General features: G+C 34.5%; 1 protein-coding gene across 1 annotated transcript; it reads right to left on the reverse strand.

Moving 5' to 3' along the window:
• Positions 1-924: 924 nt before the first annotated feature.
• Positions 925-20,739, reverse strand: LOC120128591 (serine/threonine-protein kinase GRIK1-like). Its single transcript, XM_039146264.1, has 12 exons — positions 20,437-20,739; positions 20,208-20,282; positions 19,753-19,797; positions 19,463-19,537; positions 19,193-19,199; positions 18,579-18,662; positions 18,349-18,473; positions 16,872-16,946; positions 5,926-5,954; positions 1,559-1,626; positions 1,132-1,247; positions 925-1,028 (listed from the first exon to the last, which is right to left on the reverse strand). The coding sequence occupies exons 1-12, from the start codon at positions 20,737-20,739 to the stop codon at positions 945-947; spliced, it is 1,086 nt and encodes a 361-aa protein (XP_039002195.1). The 3' UTR covers positions 925-944.
• Positions 20,740-21,509: the final 770 nt, after the last annotated feature.

The raw sequence follows: 21,509 nt of genomic DNA on the forward strand, positions 1-21,509 counted from the left end.
AGAGTCGGAACAACATAGGTTAGAATAAATTTTGGTGGCCATTAAAGGGTTTGTTTGTTTTTCGTCTGCAGTTCTATAAAATTTAAATTCCTAAATGTGATGTATTTAACATGGGACTTAGTTAGCACGAACCGAGGGTGGTATGTGGTTAAGGGATTATTGTTATCATTTGAGGTATCAGATTCGAGCATCTTGTATATCGGTGTATGAGTGTTCATTATTAAATGATCGAGTCTTTAAACAAATATTACCTTGTATTCACCATATTAATAGAAAAAAATATGAGACTCAATTAAAATGTAGAGTAGGATGAATAGATTGAGAGGATTGGTGGCGGATATAGAAATAAAAAAATGGTCCAAAATTTTATTTTATTTTTAAAAAAACAGGTATACAAATTTGCTTATATTATTGATAAAGAAAAGTAAATAAATCTCATTAATTATTTTTTAAATTTGAATGATGTTGAATTTTATTGAAATAAAAAAATGATATAACTTTAACAATGCAACCGATTACATAGAGAATTTTAAGTATTATGTCCATAAAAAAAAACTCGAACACAAAATAAGAAAAAGGAAATCCAAAAGCGTAATTGTCACTAGTATTTCTTTGTCTCTATTCCACCAGACGCTTTAGTAACGACAGAGTGACGGGCGAAACAAAAAAAAATTATAGGCTACTTCGCTAAATGGATCTGAATACATCAACAAAAAATTACGAAAGAGAATTTCACAGACCACTGAAAATAATAAATCAAATACGAGCAATGTAAGAATCTCTATATAATTGCAGATCTACCACGGAGGTAGAAATTTCCGGATCAAAACTCAACACAGTTTTAAGGACTAAGTAATGATGTTGTAAAAGTAGAGGGACTGAATTATTATGTCGAATTACAATACTAGAACTAAATAATGATAATTGGACGGCGAACAGTTTCACTAACCTTTGCAAAGAAGTCCTTGTAGTAAATTATTTAACTCTGGGTTCATGTCATTTGGCAGAACCAAGGGGTTATTCACAATCTGCAGACGTTATGATGAGCAATGTTGCTGGCGGCTGTCGGAGAATGTCTGAATGCCGGAATAAAAGCAGAAGCGACGGAGAAATTGAGAGCAAATCGCATACCTTTTCATACGTATCTTGTAGTGTTTCACCAAGAAATGGATATTTTCCCGGTACCGTACAACACAATGTAACTCCCACGGCCCATGTATCCGCAGCTTTTCCACCGTGCGTTGAGCCTGTTAATGGATTTCGAGTATGCTCAAAACAAAAATATACTTTGTTCTCGAACTATCACACTCCAATACTACTAAACCATTGTTTCAGCTAATTGAAGGAGCACCAACCTAGACAGCACTCAGGTGCAGTGAAAAACAGGAGTCCCCGAGAACGACGAAGCTCGTCAGTTGTCATATAAAACAAACTGATTTTGTTGAAAACATACATAATGGATTTCGAGTATGCTCAAAACAAAAATATACTTTGTTCTCGAACTATCACACTCCAATACTACTAAACCATTGTTTCAGCTAATTGAAGGAGCACCAACCTAGACAGCACTCAGGTGCAGTGAAAACAGGAGTCCCCGGAGAACGACGAAGCTCGTCATTTGTCATCCTATAAAACAAACTGATTTTGTTGAAAACAGTACATATAACCGCAAGGATCTAAATGTGATTAAAAAATTAAGTTGAGCTTCCAAAAGCGATAGAAACGTAATAAAAATGGGACAAATTTGATAACAAATAACAAGGATAAGGTTCTGTTACAAAAGTTCAAGTGAATTGTTTTCAGAATGTGCATCAGCCACACAAAGCATTCAACTAATGGAAACAAGTGCATGTAACCTATTAAAGTCATGTAAATTACCCTTTTGGACTTAGCCCGCGTCAAAGAAAAATTCCGTATAAACAAAACTGTAGTTCATATTATATTCTATTTGAAATAAAACAACATATGACAGAAAAGTAGCTGTCATGGAAAGGGACAAATCTATATTACTTAGACTCTGAATACGGGTATGAGTTCAAATAGTTATATTCAATTTATTATTATTTTTAAAAAGGATTTTTTATGTATTTGAAGATCTTTAGAAAGCTCTATTTCCATACTCATCTCCATATATGTGCATCGGACAAGGGAACTTCAATAAAAATGTTGGAATTCCTTAAATTAAGCAGTTTTTCTACATTAGTTCTAGGAATTTCCTTGTAATATTAGTCATAATCTAATTACTAATTTCTAGAGACAAGCTAATTTCTAGAGATAAGCTAATTTCTAGAGATTATTTCATTTTTTATATTTTTTTTGCTATTTTAAAAGGTTGTATTCAGATTAGAAGAATATATAAAGTTTTTTCTTCCTAAACCTGTTCATGATATCAGAGCTTTAGGATTCATTCGATCCTACTCATTCGTCTCTCATCTCTCATCCTAAAAATCCCTCTTTTTTCCATCTCTCATGGGTAATATCAATAAAACCCTGTCTGAGACTGAGATCTCACAAATAACTCAAAATCACAGCCAAGGAATCCCTCAAGCTGACCTTAACTCTTCTCTTATAATCACAAATCATCGGTTAGATGAAAAAAAATTCCTGCAATGGTCACAATATATCCTTATGGTTCTTCGTGGCCGAGGAAAAATTGGGTACATTAATAGAGAAATTCCTCGACCAGTATCAACAGACTCTGGTTATGCAACTTGGGAGCTTAACAACTCAATGGTTATGGGTTGGCTTATAAATTCGATGGAAGGTCATATAAGCCGAACTTATCTTTTTTTCAAAACTGCCAAAGAAATGTGGGATGCGATCAAGGAGAATTACTTGGATCTTGGAAATGCTTCCCAAGTATTCGAGATCAAATTAAAGTTGAAGGATACTCGACAAGGAACACTTGAAGTTACCCAATATTACAACAATCTAAAGATCTTATGGCAGGAGTTAGACATGTATTATGAAGCTGATTGGGGTGAGGGCTTGGAACACACCAAGTTCATGGATCATCTTAAAAAAGAGCATCTCTATAAGTTCCTAGCATGACTAAATCGTGATCTTGATGAGGTCCGAGGACGAATACTAGGCAGAATCATACTACCAACCATAGGAGAAGCTTTTGTTGAAGTAAGGATGGAAGAGAAACGACGTATTATTATGTTGGGAGACACAAGAGAACTAAAACCATTGACTATAGCTGGTCATCGTCCTTTCGAGAACTCTGCCCTTATTTCAATAGGCCAATAGTCTCAAAGGTACAGGGCTAGAATTGATTCTGATTCAAATAGGTCATGGTGTAGCCACTGTAACCGAGTTGGGCATACCAAGGAGAAATGCTCCAAACTCTATGGCTATACTGGAAAAAACCAGAAAGAAAACAATGATTTCTACTACTGAAGAAGATGCTCAGGATGTTTGGCTAACCAAAACCCAACTTGAGGCTCTTCATAAACTACTTGGGACTCCTACAATCAGTGGGTCACTAACTATTCAAGGTGCTGCATTAAATACTACACATGAACATATCTGGATACTAGACTCGGGTGCATCCAACCACATGAAAGGTAATCTAAGTTTGTTTTAAACATATTTATCTTGTTATGATCACTCCCAGATTCGAATAGCTGATGAATATTACTCGTCGGTGGCTCGAATGGGAACAATTAGAGTTACTGAAAAAATTTCATTAATAAAGTTTTATATGTTCCAAATCTTTCTTGTAATTTACTCTCAATTAACAAGCTTACCAAGGATGAAAAAATACTTGCTGAATTTTCTGCTTTCGATTGTGTGGCTTATGAACATGAATCGGGGAAGATGATTGGCACTGTTAAAGTTGATGATGGCTTATATGTTTGGAACAAAAACAGTTCACAAGAAGGGATCACCTTATCTACATCAAAAGAAGATTCTGTCATGCTATGGCACCGTAGACTAGGACACCCAAATTTCATGTACTCGAAGAAATTGATTCCTCTACTATTTCTAAATAAAAAATAAGTTCCTTGAATTGTGAAGTTTGCCAACTGTCTAAACATACTCGTGTCATTTATCCTTTGAAACCTTATGTTCAATATCAACCTTTCTTTTATATCCACAATGATCTATGGGGAGCCAGTCGAGTAAAAACATCATAAGGGATAGGTGGTTCATAACTTTCATTGACAACCACACTAGAGTTTGTTGGGTTGTTGGGTCTATCTCCTCAAAGAAAAAACTGAAGCCTCTAGAGTCTTCCAAAATTTTCATTCAATGATTTGAACCAATTCAATTTCAAATTTCACAACCTTAGAATTGATAATGGGAGAGAGTACTTTAATTCTATCCTAAGCCCTTATCTTTCTGAGCAAGGAGTCATACATCAAAGTTCTTGTCCTGACACCCCTCAATAAAACAGGGTTTTTAAAAGGAAAAACAGACACCTTGTAGCCGTGGCTCGTGCCCTTATGTTTACTATAGGTGTACCAAAGTATTTATGGGGAGAAATTGTTCTCACTTCTTGTTATCTTATAAATTGACTATCATCAAAGGTGTTAAACTTTCAAACAACTTTACATACTCTTAAAAAAAAATTCCCTTATTTCGTGTTCAAAATCTCCCAACCAAAACTTTCGATTACAAAGCATTTGTCCACAACCATGAACCTAACCGATCTAAACTTGATCATAGAGCCCACACTTGTGTATTTATTGGTTACTCACCTACACAAAAAGGGTACAAATGTTATTCTCCAACCCTACACCGGATGTTTATGTCCCTTGATGTTACTTTCTTCGAAAACGGGGAGATATTTAGTGAAGATGAGACCTTTAACAATCTTCTCATTATACCTCAAGACTTTATCAATCATACCCCCACTATGCAACAACAACAACAACAACAACACTTTAACAATCCTACAGCCACTGTAATTCCTTATTTGGACATGTTTTTCCTATATCCACTATGCAACAACAAGAAACAAGGGTGATTAACCATACTAATGAAGAAAAAAAACCCTCTCATTCTGAAAAACAATAAGAAAAAACTCAGGGGCTTCGTGTATACTCTCAGAAACATCAGCTGCTAGAGACTGAAACAACAATGTCAATGCCATCTTTACCCGAGGACTGCCCAGAGGAAGAAGTCTCACCTCTTTCACCTTCCATCTATCTTCCACTTGCAGTAAGAAAAGGCACTAGGAGTTGCACTCAACATCCCATTTCTCTGTTTGTATTCTATGGAAACTTGTCTAAATCCTACAATGCCTTTGTTTCTAATGTTGACTCTGTAGAAATTCCAAAGAACATATAAGAGGCTCTTAAGTCAACCAAATGGAGGCAAGTTGTGTTGGAAGAAATAAAGGCTCTTGAAGACAATAGAACGTGGGAAATATCTAAACTACCTACTGAAAAGAAGACTGTGGGTTGTAAGTGGATTTTCACTATAAAATTTAAACCAGATGGGAGCATTGATTGATACAAGGCTAGACTTGTAGCCAGGGGCTTCACTCAAATATATGGGTTGGACTACGAGGAAACATTTGCACCAGTGGCCAAACTGAATACTATTCGAGTGCCAACTTAGAATGGCCTTTGATCTAATTGGATGTAAAGAACACTTTTTTCAATGGAGAATTCAACGAAGAAGTCTACATTTATTTTCTGCCCAGATTCGAAGGAAACAAGTGCCAAGTATGCAAGTTGAAGAAGTCCTTGTATGGACTAAAGCAATCTCCTAGGGCTTGGTTTAATCGTTTTGACAAGGCCATGACGAGTAAACATTATATTCAAGGTCAAGCTGATCACACCTTATTCTAAAAATACTCGGATAATTGGAAGTGTTGTATTCTCATTGTTTATGTAGATGACATAATATTGACATGAGATGATTCTATTGAAATTGAAAGACTAAAAGAGTTCTTAAGTCTTGAGTTTCAACTTAAAGACTTGGGGAATCTTCGATATTTTCTTTAGAATGGATATAGCAATGTCAAAGGCAGGTATTTTAATCTCTCAAAGAAAGTTTGTTCTTGATATACTTTCTGAAGTCGAACTATTGGGTTGTAAACCAGCCGAGACTTCTATGGAACCCAACCTTAAATTAGGAATATATAAGGATGGAGAAAAGGTAGATAGGGGAGATATCAATGGTTAGTGGGAAAACTTATTGTTGAGTTAATCGATCGATGAAATCGGCCAATATGGGGGTGAATTGGTAATTAAAATTTCGGTGGAAGCTTTTGCAGAAAATTGAAAGTAATTTGCACAGCGATTTAGAGTGATTTGACTTTCTCAACCAAAGTCTACGTCCACTACCTTAGCTATCCACACTAAGGATTTTCCAACAAATTCACTAATTTGTTCTTTCTTTTAAGGCCAAAGAGATAACCTTACAACTCCTTCAAGAATATACCCCAATTCTTGAGAACACTCTTTCTCAAAGAGAAGATTACAAATTTGCAAACTTACAAGAAAATCCTCACAAGGTAGATTGTTTGCACAATTCTAGAACAAAGAAAAGAACACTAAAAAATGAATACAATTGAGTATAAGTAGTGTTCTTGAAAGCAAAATGAATATTGAATGAAAAATAGGCTTGAAATGCTCAAACTTGAGGTTTGATGCTTTCTCTTTGATTCTCTCTTGATTCTAGTTGCTTGTTGTTTCTTGTTTTTTATCAATGGCTTCTAGGCTTGTTTAAATACATCTTCAAATGATTTTGAACGTTGGGGATGCTTAGTGGAGTCAATATAACCGTTTAAGTGTGAAAATAATTAATAAAATCAGTTGGGAACGTCAGTGCATCGATGCATACCCATGGTGCATCGGTGCATCAGTGTAAAATTCAAATATTTTAACAGTTGGACCCTTAGTGCATCGGTGTACTAAGAGAGTGCATCGATACATAAAATGCATTCGATGTTTTGAAAAAGTCTGAGTGCATCGATGCATGATCTTGTGCATCGATGCATCAAATGCACTGAGTGCATCGATGCATGGATTGGTGCATCGGTGCATCACTTTGAAAAATTGATTTTAAGCTTGATTTTGGTTCAAAATACTTTGTGAAAATTGTTTCAAAAATAGTTTAAGTATAAAACACAATTTTACACATTTAGTAAGGTTTGAATTTGAATTTGAAAGACTTTGAGTAATAATTTGATATTCGATTAATTAAATCGAATATACTTAGAAAATCATTTGTAAAATCTTAAAATTCATTTAATCTTAATTTGTTATATCGAAACACAAAAATGTTTTCAACAATCTCCCCCTTTTTGATATAACAAAAACATTCGTGTTATTTTAAGATTTTCTAAAAATTTGAAATCAATTTTGAAAAATTACTCCCCCTTACTATAACACTTTTCCCTTTTAACACTTAATATTTCTCCCCTTTTTTGTTAAATCAAAAAGATATAAAAACCGATTTAAACAAGGTTTTGAAAAACATAACCAATTGAGTAAATATATATATATAGCTTAAGCTGCTAAGATCACAATCAAAAGAGAGATTAGCCAATAGTTTCATAAACAATATTCATAATTAAATGTGAAATGGCATAATTGGTCATATATGTCTAATGATACAAAAATAAGAAAATTCAACCAAACCAAATATATATATTAAGTTCAAAATCCAATCATCCAAACCATAACAAATTCAAACATTTAACAATTCAAAACAAACAATCCAGAAACATCAAAACAATCCAAGATTGAAATACTAAGAAAGTATGGAGAAAAGGTCTAATCCATCGGAGGATCGGGAGGAGGAAGATAATGAGCTCGAACTTCAAGAGTGAGCGCGTTCATACGTTCGCGCATCTCCCGCTGAAACTCAGTAATCTGAGACTTCATGGAGGCAAACCTCATATCAAACGACTCCAAGAAAGATAAAAAATATTGTGGCATTTGATATTCTTGTCGTGCCGGTTCCGGTGCAGGCTCATCGTCTGGAATGTGATCGTCGATATCTTGCATAAGTTGTTGAAACTCTGGATCATCGTCAGCAGCTGGTGTCGGAGGAGGAGGAGCACGAGAAGAACTAGGAGTAGCTCGTGAAGAGATAGCTCCCGGGGTTTGCTTACCGGGTCGAAATACCCAAAGACCGATTTCCTCATCTTGTTTCCAATCCGCTTTCTTCAAGGAAGTAAGATTGATTTGGTTTTGGAGTGGGATATGATTGTCAAGAGAGACGTCTAGACCAAGTTTGATAAAGAGGTTACTAAGAAGACATCCATAAACTAATGTTTCGACATGTTTTGAAGGAACAATGTTTATGACATCAATTAGTTGACTGAAGATAATGCGGGGTAGATTGATTTTGATTTTATTATTGAGACAATGCATCCACCACAAATCCCTAATACGAAGAGTGAAATACCTACCTCCGGATGATCTAAACCACCAAGAGATCATCAGATAAAGAAAATGATCGTGATGAGATCGTAGAGTACTAACACTAGCGTTAGGAACATATGGATAATCTACAGTTTCATTCTCATTATATATCTCATCATCATCTAACCCAAAACGGAAAGTTATAGTCTCAGGGTCAATATTAATATATTGGCCTAAAAGATAAGATCTAATGGCTATAGTTCCACATTGAGTTTCGTTTTGAATACATACCGCATTGGAATAGAAAATGCGGACTAATTGTTGATAGACGATAGGTTTGAGCTGAAACAATTTATCAAACTTCCAAGCTTTAAGAATCGAAAGATATTCAAAGTTTATATCTATCATAGCTTGAAGAGAAGGAATACGCTCTTCCCAGATTCTATAAGTTTGAAAAGAATTTCTATACCTAGAGTACAATTCGTCTCTACGACACTCAGGCATGTTAAAACAAGATCCTAATAGAGATGTAGGTGGAGGAGGAACAGGATTAGAAGGTTGGTTTGAAGGAGAACGACTAGACGAAGTCCTAGGGCATTTGGGATTAGACATGGTTTAGGAATCGAAAAAAGGAATATAACCTGCAATTTGAAACACATGTATGCAATTTAATCAATCCCAAAACTCAATTGAGTCCTCAATATCTCAAGGTTCTCTAAACCAATCCTAATGGGCATAGTTTTGAAAAACTATTTAGAAAACAGTGTTTGAAAATTATAATATGTATAGTTTTTTATGAAAACAACATAATTAAATCAAAAACATCAAATTTAAAATTGATTTCAGATTTTTGAATTTTTTTATTTCGAAAATTCGCAAATTCATTGAAAATTTATGAGTTTTTGATAAAATTAGTTGTAAAAACTAGTTTGTAATCATCAAACTATCAATGCCCGATATAATGTTCATCCTAGAACTAATTAAAACTAGTCCTAAGATCATAAATCGATAAAATAGAGTTTTTGAAATATTACCTTGAAAATTTCGGATTTGAGAGGAATGTGATGTTGTATTGCACGATTTGATGATAAATGCAGGATTAGGAGTTGAAAAACTCTAAGATTTTGACAAATTTTCGTTGATTTAGTGAAAGAGAAGAGTTTAGAGAAGAAGAGAGGTGTACGGCTAGAGAGAGTTTAGTTTTAGGGTTTAAAGTAAATGAGAAAAATAAGCCTTTTAAACCCAAAACCCGACGGATGCATCGATACATGACCCTGTGCATTGATGCACATTCAAGGCATGCATTGGTGCATCAACATGATGAATCGATGCATATTCAAAGGGATGCATCGATGCACTGTTAAGTGTATCGATGCATGAAGCACAAAAATGTCAAAAATCTGTTTCAAACACTTAAAATGCTAAATTAATTAGCTCTAGTGGTATTGACAACTCATATATATTGAAAATTAATCATGTTCAATCAATCAAATTAATCCTTAAGCTTCATTTGAACATAAAATTAATTTTCTCTAAAGAAAATAAACTCCCCCTAACTAATAGCAATGAGTGCAAACAAAAAATTATCGTTATATGCATTTTTCATTTTATTTTTAAAAATGCTAAAATCATTTTAAACACTAAGTGAAGATAGGTCAGTTAAACCTAATTCTCTCCTAAGTGTCCAAAATCTTTCTTTGTCTAAAGGTTTTGTAAAGATATCTGCTAATTGGTGCAAAGTATCAACAAATTCTAGAACTACATCTTCCTTAGCGACATGGTCTCTAATGAAGTGATGTCTAATTTCAATATGCTTAGTTATAGAGTGTTGGATGAGATTTTTAGTGAGACAAATAGCACTATTATTGTCGCACTTGATATGAATGATACCTACTTCAATTCCATAATCAAAAAGTTATTGTTTCATCCATAAAACTTGTGCACAACAACTACCGGCTGAAATATATTCCGCTTCAGTGGTACATAATGCGACACAATTTTGTTTTTTTAAAAACCAAGAAATCAGTATATTTCCAAGGAATTGGCAAGAACCGGAGGTGCTTTTCCTATCTAATTTACATCCTCCATAATCTGCATCAGAGAAGGCATGCAAACTAAAGCTAGAGTCTCTAGGATACCAAAGTCCTAAACTAGGAGTGTCCTTAAGGTATCTAAAGATCCTCTTAACAGCTAGTAAATGTGATTCCTTAGGGCATGATTGAAATCTAACACATAAGCAAACACTAAACATAATGTTCGGTCTACTTGCAGTTAGATAAAGCAAAGAACCAATCATTGACCTATATAATTTAACATCCACACATTTACCTCCTTCATCTAAGTCAAACTTTGTTGATGAGCTCATTGGAGTGTTATGTGGCTTCCCATTTTCCAGTCCAAACTTCTTGAGCATATCTTTAACGTACTTAGCTTGATTGATGAAGATGTCATCTTTTCTTTGCTTGATTTGGAGTCCTAAGAAAAATGAGAGCTCCCCCATCATGCTCATCTCGAATTCACTTTGCATTAGCTTTGAAAATTCTTGGCAAAGAACATCATTAGTAGAACCAAATATTATATCATCAACATAAATTTGAACTACTAATAAATCTTTACCTTTATGCTTTAAAAACAATGTAGTGTCAACCTTCCCTTTTGAAAAAACTTTTTCAATTAAAAAAATTGACAATCTTTCATACCAAGCTCTAGGAGCTTGTTTTAAACTATAAAGTGCTTTTGTCAATTTAAGAACATGATTTGGAAATTTTAAATCTTCAAAACCTAGAGGTTGTTCCACATACACTTCTTCCTTTATAAAACCATTTAAAAATACACTTTTAACATCCATTTGATATAATTTAAATTCATGAAAACATGCAAATGCTAATAACATTCTAATTGCTTACATCATAGCTAAGGGAGCGTATGTTTCATCATAATCTATGCCTTCTTCTTGAGTATAGCCTTGAGCAACAAGTCTAACCTTGTTTCTCACTACATTACCACTTTCATCAAGCTTATTCCTAAACACCCATCTAGTACCTATAGTAGATTTATTACTAGGCCTTTCAACTAATGCCCATAATTACTTCTCTCAATGCATGAGATAAATGCAACATAATTACATATATTTCTAAGAGAAGATCGAGTTGTTACCCCTTTGGATGGATCACATATGATTTCACCATCCTTGACATAGTTATACTCTCTTGGATAAGATACTTCTCTTTCTTCAATGGTTGGATTCTCGAGAGGATCATGAGTTTCCTCATTTTTCGTTTCTTCCTTTGATGATGGTTCTCCAACGTCATGTCTAACGTCATTTGTATTTATAACACCTACATCATCATTCACACAAGAATCCTTCCTCGGAAGGAGGTTATCATCGAAAATAACATGTATAGATTCTTCTACAACTAAAGTTCTTTTATTAAGTACTCGATAAGTTTTAGAATTTAAGGAATAACCCAGAAAAATTCCTTCATCACTTTTAGCATCAAATTTGCCAAGATTGTCTTTACCGTTGTTTAAAACAAAACATTTACATCCAAAAGGATGAAAATAGCTAATGTTAGGCTTTTTATTTTTGAAAAGTTCATATGGAGTTTTCTTTAAAATAGGCATAATCATTACTCGATTAATAACATAACAAGCGGTATTTATAGCTTCCGCCCAAAAATATTTTGGAAAATTGTTTTCACAAAGCATGGTTCTAGCCATTTCTTCTAAAGTTCGATTTTTCCTTTCAACAACTCCATTTTGTTGAGGGGTTTTAGGTGCTGAAAAATTATGGCTAATACCATTAGAATTACAAAAATCAGTAAATCAAAGATTTTCAAATTCAGTTCCATGATCACTCCTAACACTAGTTATAGAATAACCTTTTTCGTTTTGGATTACTTTTGAAAACGTGATGAATTTTTCTAATGCTTCATCTTTAGTAATTAAGAATAGAACCCAAGTATATCTAGAATAGTCATCTACCAAGACAAATGCATATTGTTTTCCACCCAAGCTAGTAGTTCTAGTTTGCCCAAAAAGATTTATATAGATCAATTGTAATACTATACTAGTTGATACATCATTAATGGATTTGAAAGAAACTCGCTTTTGTTTTCCTTTAGCACAAGCATCACAGATTTTATCATTATCAAATTTAAGCTTAGACAACCCTTGAACTAAATTTCCTTGAATTAACCGTTGCAAAACACTCATACTAGCATGTCCTAGTCTCCTATGCCATAACCAACTATCATGCTCATCCTTAGCAACTAGGCATAAATTAGTCATATCAATAGAGTCTAAATGCACCATGTATATGTTTCCTATTCTATGACCAACAAGCATAATTCGATTAAATGCAATGTCAATAACTTTACAACCATTAGTTTCAAACATGAGATTGAATCCTTTATCACATAATTGACTAATACTTAAGAGATTATGCTTTAATTCATTCACATATAAAAAAAATTTAACTTGTATGGAAGAGGTATTACCTATAGTACCTATACCTTCGATGTGACCTTTTGAATTATCACCAAAAGTTAATTCTCCTCCATTTTTGGCGTTAAGCTATATGAACTGGCTTTTTTCCCCGGTCATGTGTCTTGAGCATCCACTATCAATGTACCATGAGTTTGAATTTGATTCCCGTGCCTTGTAGCAATGCTCCTTTTCCTACAAACATAGATTAATTTCTAATTTCTGGTACCCAAATTCTTTTGGGTCCATATTCATTAGTTTCTAAAATCCTTGTCCCATTTGGTATCCATTTATTAAGGATATCTTTATCTTTAGTAGTAATGAGTTCTTTAGGAACCCATATACTCCTAACGATTTTACCATTCAAGGTTCATTGAGGACCTCTATGATTGTAGTTTCTAAAACTTTTTCTAACAAAGTTGGATTTTGAATTTTCACATTTTTCAAAATGTTTTGATCCAACTTTATTACAAGAAGCTTTAAGATCATCAATTTCTTTTTGATGATCATCATGAACTTTTGAAAGTAAGTTATGCAAATCATTATTTTTCTTTTCAAAATCATCAATTTTGATTTGTAATTCTTTAATCTTACTTTCAAGCCCATTGTTGGTTTTGGACATAAGACTATTTTCATTTTTCAATTTTGAAACATCATTTTTATATTTTGAAAATAGAGTCTTATAATCCGAAGCCAAACCATTATAATCTTCTAATAACTCATCATAAGATAATTCATCTGAATCAAATGAGTTAGAAGTTACTTGAGAATTTTCCCCGATGGCCATTAGACACAAGTTAGCTACTTCTTGTTCCTCTTCATCGGAACCTTCTTCATCGCTCCATGTAGCTACATGAGCCTTGTGTTTCTTATTGGATTGACCCTTCTTCTTCAATTGAGGGCAATCATATTTGACATGCCCAGGTTTTTTGCATTCGTAGCAAATGATCGGGTCTTTCTCATTCGATTCAGTTTTGAAGCCTTCATTGCGTTTGAATTTTCTTCATCGGTTGAGCCTCATCAATTTTCTAAATCGTTTGGAAAATAATGTCATTTCTTCGTCATCGTCATCTTCATCCGAATCACTCTCATCCTTTGTGGATTTGAGAGCAACTCCAATGTTTTTCTTCTTCTCCTTCTCCTTCTCCTTTGGCGTCTCGTCAATCTTATCGAGGTCCACCTCATCTTCAAGCATCATTTCATGAGTGAGGAGGGAACCGATTAGCTCTTCAAGAGTTAAGGATTTTAGGTTCTTAGCCTCGATGATTGTCGTTTTCTTTGATTGCCATGATTTTAGAAGAGAGTAAACTAACTTCCTCACAAGCTTTACGTTTGGAATGATCTCTCCATATGATTTGAGACCATTGACAATCGTTGAAAATCTATCCGTCATAGCTTTGATATCTTCATCCGGTTTCATCCTGAAATTTTCATAGCTATGCGTTAGAAGACTGATTTTAGATTCTTTTACCTCGTCGGTGCCTTCATGAGTGACTTGTAGTTTATCCCATATTTCTTTGGTGGTTGTACAAGATGAAAATCTTCCATATTAATCTGGTCCAAGAGCACAAAATATGATATGGATGGCTTTGGAGTTGAGCTGGAACATTTTTGTCTCTCCTTCACTCCACAATCTTGGATGAGTGAGAGGCTTGATATATCCGTCTTCTACAACATTCCATGCTCCCATGTCACTATCTTGAATGAAATACATCATCCTATTTTTCCAATAGGCATAGTTAGCCCCATTGAAGAAAGGAGGCTTGTTGACGGGCATCGAATCGAGACCGGAGTCAAAGTTTGAAGCGGAGGCCATTGATGACTTGATTATCGATGTAACTCTTCCCGAATCGACTCAAGAGGCGATTAAACCTTCAAATGAGTTAGGCTCTGGTACCAATTGTTGAGTTAATTGATCGATGGAATCGACCAAGAGGGGGGTGAATTGGCAATTAAAATTTAGATGGAAGCTTTTGCAGAAAATTGAAAGTAATTTGCACAGCGATTTAGAGTGGTTCGACTTTCTCAACCAAAGTCTACGTCCACTACCTTAGCTATCCACACTAAGGATTTTCCAACAAATTCACTAATTTGTTCTTTCTTTTGAGGACAAAGAGATAACCTTACAACTCCCTCAATAATATACCCAATTCTTGAGAACACTCTTTCTCAAAGAGAATATTACAAATTTGCAAACTTACAAGGAAATCCTCACAAGGTAGATTGTTTGCACAATTCTAGAACAAATAAAAGAACACTAAAAAATGAATACAATTGAGTACAAGTAGTGTTCTTGAAAGCAAAATGAATATTGAATGAAAAATAGGCTTGAAATGCTCAAACTTGAGATTTGATGCTTTCTCTTTGATTCTCTCTTGATTCTAGTTCTTGTTTTTGATCAATGGCTTCCAAGCTTGTTTAAAAACACCTTCAAATGATTCTGAACGTTGGGGATGCTTAGTGGAGACAATATAGCCGTTTAAGTGTAAAAACAATTAATAAAATCAGTTGGGAACGTCAGTGCATCGATGCATACCCATGGTGCATCGGTGCATCAGTGTAAAATTCAAATATTTTGACCGTTGGACCCTTAGTGCATCGGTGCACTAAGAGTGCATCGATACATAAAATGCATTCGATGTTTTGAAAAAGCCTGAGTGCATCGATGCATGATATTGTGCATCGATGCATCAAATGCACTGAGGGCATCGTTGCATGGTATGTGCATCGATGCATAAAATGCATTCAATGTTTGAAAAAAATAATTGGTGCATCGATGCATGAATTGGTGCATCACTTTGAAAAATTGATTTTAGGCTTGATTTTGGTTCAAAATACTTTGTGAAAATTGTTTCAAAAATAGTTTAAGTATAAAACACAATTTTACACATTTAGTAAGGTTTGAATTTGAATTTGAAAGACTTTGAGTAATAATTTGATATTCGATTAATTAAATCGAATATACTTAGAAAATCATTTGTAAAATCTTAAAATTCATTTAATCTTAATTTGTTATATCGAAACACAAAAATGTTTTCAACACTTATCTATCTTTCTCACACTTGTCCAGACATAGCTTTTGGAGTAAGTGTTATTAGTCAATTTATGCATGCCCCTAGGGAGAAACATTTGGAAGCTGCCTACAGGATAATGAGATACTTAAAAGAGACTCATGGTAAGGGGTTGCATTTCAAGAAAGATGTAAATCGAAGAATAGAAGTCTACACTGATGCAGACTGGGCAAGTGTTGTTAATGACAAACACTCTACAAGCAGTTACAGTTGCTATGTTTGGGGTAATCTCGTGACATGGAGGAGTAAAAAGCAGTCTGTTGTGGCATTCAGCAGTGTTAAATTTGAATATCGAGCTCTGTCCCACGGTATATGTAAAGGAATGTGGTTACAACGACTAATGGGAGAACTAAAATTATCTTATACAAAGCCTATAACATTATACTGTGACAACCAGGCAACAGTTAGTATATCTCATAACCCTATACACCATGACTGTACCAAGCATGTGGAAATTGATCGCCACTTCATTATGGAGAAAATTAACAAAGGGGAAGTTTGTGTTTCATATCTACCTACACGAAAACAAGTAGCAGACGTTTTAACCAAAAGCTTGAGCAGAAAAAGGTTCGAAGAAAATATGGGCAAGCTAGGTTCGATTAACATCTACACTCCAGCTTGAGGGGGAGTGTTGGAATTCCATAAATTAAGCAGTTTTTCTACCTTAGTTCTAGGTTTTCCTTGTAATATTAGCCATAATGTAATTACTATTTCTTAGGGATAGGCTAATTTCTAGAGATTATTTCCTTTTTTTTCCTGCTATTTTAAAAGGTTGTATTCGGATTAGAAGAATATATAATTTTTCTTCTTCCTAAACCTGTTCAAAAAATGAAGGGTAGCTCTAATGCAGGGACAGATAAATATCCTTGCTATACATTTTTCTTACATTATAAAAATTTATTACACTTTCATACTTCCATTTAAGTCCTAATATGAGGAATTTGATGGTGAAGTACTGTCACTACCCTAAACACCTGGCTGACACTAAATCTCCTATCTTCACCACACCCGTGCTAGTAATCAATAGATTGTCAGGTTTGATATCTCCATGCACAATATTCTGTAATTAAAAGATAGAAACAAGTAAGATCAATAAAATAGAGTCAAAAAAGTAATAGATGATATGGCTATCATAGAAAACAAAACTCTCCACTAGGGATGGCAAACGAGCGGGTCGGGTGCGGATACCCCTTCCCCCATCCCCATACCCACCTACTATTTTTCAATCCACCACCCGCCCACCACCCATGATGGGTACAAATTTTCAAATCCACACCCGCCCACGCGGGTACATTTTTAAATCCATCCCCACACCCACTAGCGACATACCCATCTAGACCCGCCTGACAACAAACTAATGAGATGTTGGAGTTGGTTCGCAGACAGTTCGTGATGGGGTAGCAGCGCATGCTTCAATTTGTCAGATGAGTGGCTCTACGAATGTTATGGAGACATATTGTAGGGAGCATGTAGTCGCAGAGCTGGATTGTTGTGTTGCTTTCGATGTTAATGCTCATAGTGCGCCTAATATGGGTTTTGAGGGGCTAAAGAACATGGAAACTGCTGCTTTTGATGTTAATGCTTATAGTACGGCTAATTTGTGTTTGGATGGGCAGCATGGGTTAAAGAACATAGAAAGTGACGTGGTTAGTGGGATTATGGGTTTAATTAAAGAGCCAAATATTTCCCTAATTAAATACCAGATTAAAGACTAAATATCCTTAATATTTAGTTAAATTATATGTTATATATTATATAATATTAAAATTTATAAATTAGTCTCTAAAATTACACCTAAATTCATAATGGTCCAAAATTTAATAGATATTTAGCTGGGCAGGCGGATGTGGGGCGGGCGGATGCGGGGTGGGTAATGTCTCAAACTCATTACCCGCCCACCACCCACGACGGGTACCACTTTATAAATCCATACCCGCCCACTACCCGCTAAAATTATACCCATCCCCGCTCCAATTGGAGCGGATGCGGTGCGAAATCCACGAAATTGTACCCGTTTGCCATCCCTACTCTCCACATAAAAAGTAAAATTCATGGAAGCATGTGCAAACGTTCCAATCATACCAAGGCGGAGAAGTAATAGGAAAGGAAATCCTAGAACACGCAGACGATTAGATAAAAAACTTTCATCGCTGAAACATTAAAACACATGTATCACACATGCTGCACATTTATACATCTTAGATATCGCAACAGGCAAAGTCTGTTCTTCAGGGATATTGCTTGTGAACTGACAACCTTAAGTGTTGTGTGTGTTTAAGAGCAAACAGGATGACTAGAAAGACAAAAAAAAAAACTATACATACTCAGAGAAAAACCTTATCGTATTTTTCTAAGTTCTAACCAAGGTAGTTGTACACAAAAAATAGAACACCCTCGTAGAGAATTGAAACATAATAAAAGAGGAAATGAAATCATGAACATAAGGTGATATGAAATCATACATGTGCATGGAGGTACATAAGCCCCGATACTATATCTCGCAAATACTTCCTAGCAGTATGTTCTCCCACGGCTCCAGGAGGACCAGAACCTTCGCAAACATATTTTCCTTTCACATATTCAAGAACTGCACAAAAAGAAAGCTAACGGCAGTCAATATAATAAAGCTAACTCAATAACTCTTTTATACACATCACTCAGTAGAGAAAGAAAATAAAGGGAATATAAATACCCATGTAAAATTGATCCGTGCTTGGGTCATCAATCACCTCAATGAGATTTACTATATTGGCCAGCCATTTAAAAATAGAAAGTACTTCACATGTCAAAAGTAGACAATCAAAGGAAGATCTCTCCACACAAACCTAGACTCTTGAAATTCTTCCATAATCCCTCTTTTAACCAAATGGTGTTTCAGATTGTCTCCTTTTCCCACTCTCTCTTTGTGGAGGGAAGAATAACAGTGCCAACATATTAAACCAACCATCAGCTCATCTTTTGCTCAAGTAGAGATCGAGTTTCAATTAAAACAAAAGAAAAAGTGTTGGAGATTTAGTTGCTTCCGATTTACTTAAAAGCAAAAGGTGTGGAAAAGGATAACAGTCATTCACTATAAGACAAAAGAATAGAATTAAATAAGAAAAAGTAAACCAATAACAGAGTTGCTGAGCTAACCATCATCAAAGACAAAGCCATTAAAATTCTATGTAGATGGCAGACATCAAAGAATTCTCCATAAACAAGAAAGAAAGAAAAAAAGGAGAAAACGAAATTTCAAAGAGTAAGTCAATTACATTTTCTTGTCGTAGAGAATGTGTGGAGAGTTCAATGAAAGTGCTTGAATACAGAGAACCTAAAAGAGTATTTCATAAACTGATGGAATATAAACCTAAGCACCGAATTATAATTTTAATCAAAATTTAAGAACGAAATTTGCAATTTATAGTGAACTTTACTAGCACTTTGAACAAAAACAAAAGGAACCGTATAGACTAGTCCACATTAAATAGCAGATACATGGCAAACAAGACAGTTTTTAAACCCTAAAAACTGTTGAGTATTATGAAATGTATATATGAATGGTTATATCAGTAGAACAAAAAATCAAGCCAATACCTCACAAAGAACATCATTCATTGCAGTCTCCGATGGAGCAACCCTCAGTTTTAACAAATGATACTTATGAAAGGCCTGAAACTCAAATATAACATTAACTCATTAGTCATTACTGCTTGGTGAACCATTAATTTGGTATAAAGTTACAACATATAACCTATATGAATATGATGAAAGATAAAATGTTTCTATAGTTTTACATGCCTCAGCTTTGCCAGAAAACATTTGTTTGTTACTGCAATTTTAATGTTTAAACCACAATCACTTATGTACCAAAACAAGCTACTAACCTTAATAGCATATTGTTTCCCGTCTACACTGTTTTGATATAGAACCTGCCACACAAGCAAACAAAATAAGTAATTATTTATTCTGGGCTTAATACAAAAATAAGTGCCTAAAGAATGCTTCGAAAAACGTTTTAGTGCCTAAAGAATTTTTTGCTAAAAATAAATGCCTAAGGTTTTTCCGTTACCCTTTTAGGTGTCTACCGTTAAAAAAATCCTTAAGTGACACATGTCACACTTATGTTTTTTTTAAATAAAATATTTTTAAAAAATATATTTTTTTAAAATCTGGACTTGACTCGTGTCGCTTAACGATTTTTTTTTAACGGCACCTAAAAGTGTAACGGAGAAAACTTTCGGCACCTATTTTAACGAAAAATTCTTTAGACACCAAAAGTTTAAGCCTTTATTCTGTTATGCAAATTGTGTAATACAGTGTCTTTCAACAATATCCTTACCACTTTTGCATAGCTACCAGAACCAATCTTGTATTGGCGCACGTATTCATTAACCATCTTATTCCCATTTTCATCCTGAAAGTGAAGTCAAGATTCCAGAACTTGATAAGCATCACAGGCGAACACAATGAAATGAAGATTACTGGTATAAATAAAGAATGGTACACAATATAAACATACACGGTGTATTTCAGTGGCAATGGAGGCATAATAACATTTCAATGTCTACCTCTGAGGGAATAATCTTCTTGGTTTCTTTAACAACAAATTGTCTACAAATTAATCCATTGTTGACTCTGAACCTTAAAATCTCTTCAGAATGCTTGGCACGGCTTCGAGGCTCAACCTCATCGACATGAGAAGTGCTGGCTGCATTATCCTTATATGAACAACCATCATCTTCTTCTATTTCTGAATCTAACAAAAAGTCCAGGTAGTCTGACCTACTTAAAATCTCTTCAGAATGCTTGGACTTTGTTGTGTAGCCGAAGCAACCACAACAGGCAGCAAATGAAAAGCTCTTGGTTAACATTACAACACTCGAGACCTTGAAAGAAGTAAATAATGGTTCTCAGCACAATGAACAACAATATTAAACCTGCAAAGCGAGGTGAAGACACCACTTATCTGAAACTGCACAAAGAATTTTCATTGTAAGACTAAAACTAACCCGTAACCCATACTGTATATAAACTCAAGCTCCATTACTTCGTTAATTTTAACTTACATTGACTATTGCTAAAAAAAATGGACGATAAATTTGATTTAAAATGACCAAATGAGTTAAATGGAATACAAATTCAAAGATTATCGATTCCTTTAAAAACATAGAATCATGCATTTTCCTAATCAAACAGTCTACTTTCAAATTGTTAAATCATCAAAAGCGTCGCATTACATACATTTTCATCACAAATACTTTAGTTAAAAAATCATGCATTGGAACTAAACAAAGTTTAGCCATAAAAAAAGGAAAAAATGGAAACTAAAATATTAATTGAAAGAGAGAACCAAATTCAAAATGACCTGGAATGCTCGAAACCTTAACCAGCTGGGTATTCGGGGGGAAGGGAATTCAACAAAACGAAGAAGCTTTCAACATAAAACCAACAATGATTCGCAAACAACTTGATAAACAAAGAGGTTAGCTTGAATTTGATATCTTTTTATTAAAAAATAAATAAATAATTTGAACCACTACGAAGACGACGATTACGAATCCTCCGTAGCTGTTGCAAAGAACAGGAAATCAAACTAGAAAAGCTGTACGTAAAATCTGATGGATTCGAATTGTGAAATGTC

This window comes from Hibiscus syriacus, unplaced genomic scaffold, assembly GCF_006381635.1.
Source record: "Hibiscus syriacus cultivar Baekdansim isolate YM2019G1 unplaced genomic scaffold, ASM638163v2 tig00001644_pilon, whole genome shotgun sequence".
NCBI classification, from domain to species: Eukaryota; Viridiplantae; Streptophyta; class Magnoliopsida; order Malvales; family Malvaceae; genus Hibiscus; species Hibiscus syriacus.

Coding starts and splice junctions, on each gene's coding strand:
- LOC120128591 (XM_039146264.1), bottom strand. CDS start 20,739: ATGTTAACCAAGAGCTTTTCATTTGCTGCCTGTTGTGGTTGCTTCGGC. Junction 19,798..20,207: donor CTGGTAGCTATGCAAAAGTG/GTAAGGATATTG, acceptor CTTGTGTGGCAG/GTTCTATATCAAAACAGTGT. Junction 16,947..18,348: donor TTATGTACCTCCATGCACAT/GTATGATTTCAT, acceptor TTTTAATTACAG/AATATTGTGCATGGAGATAT.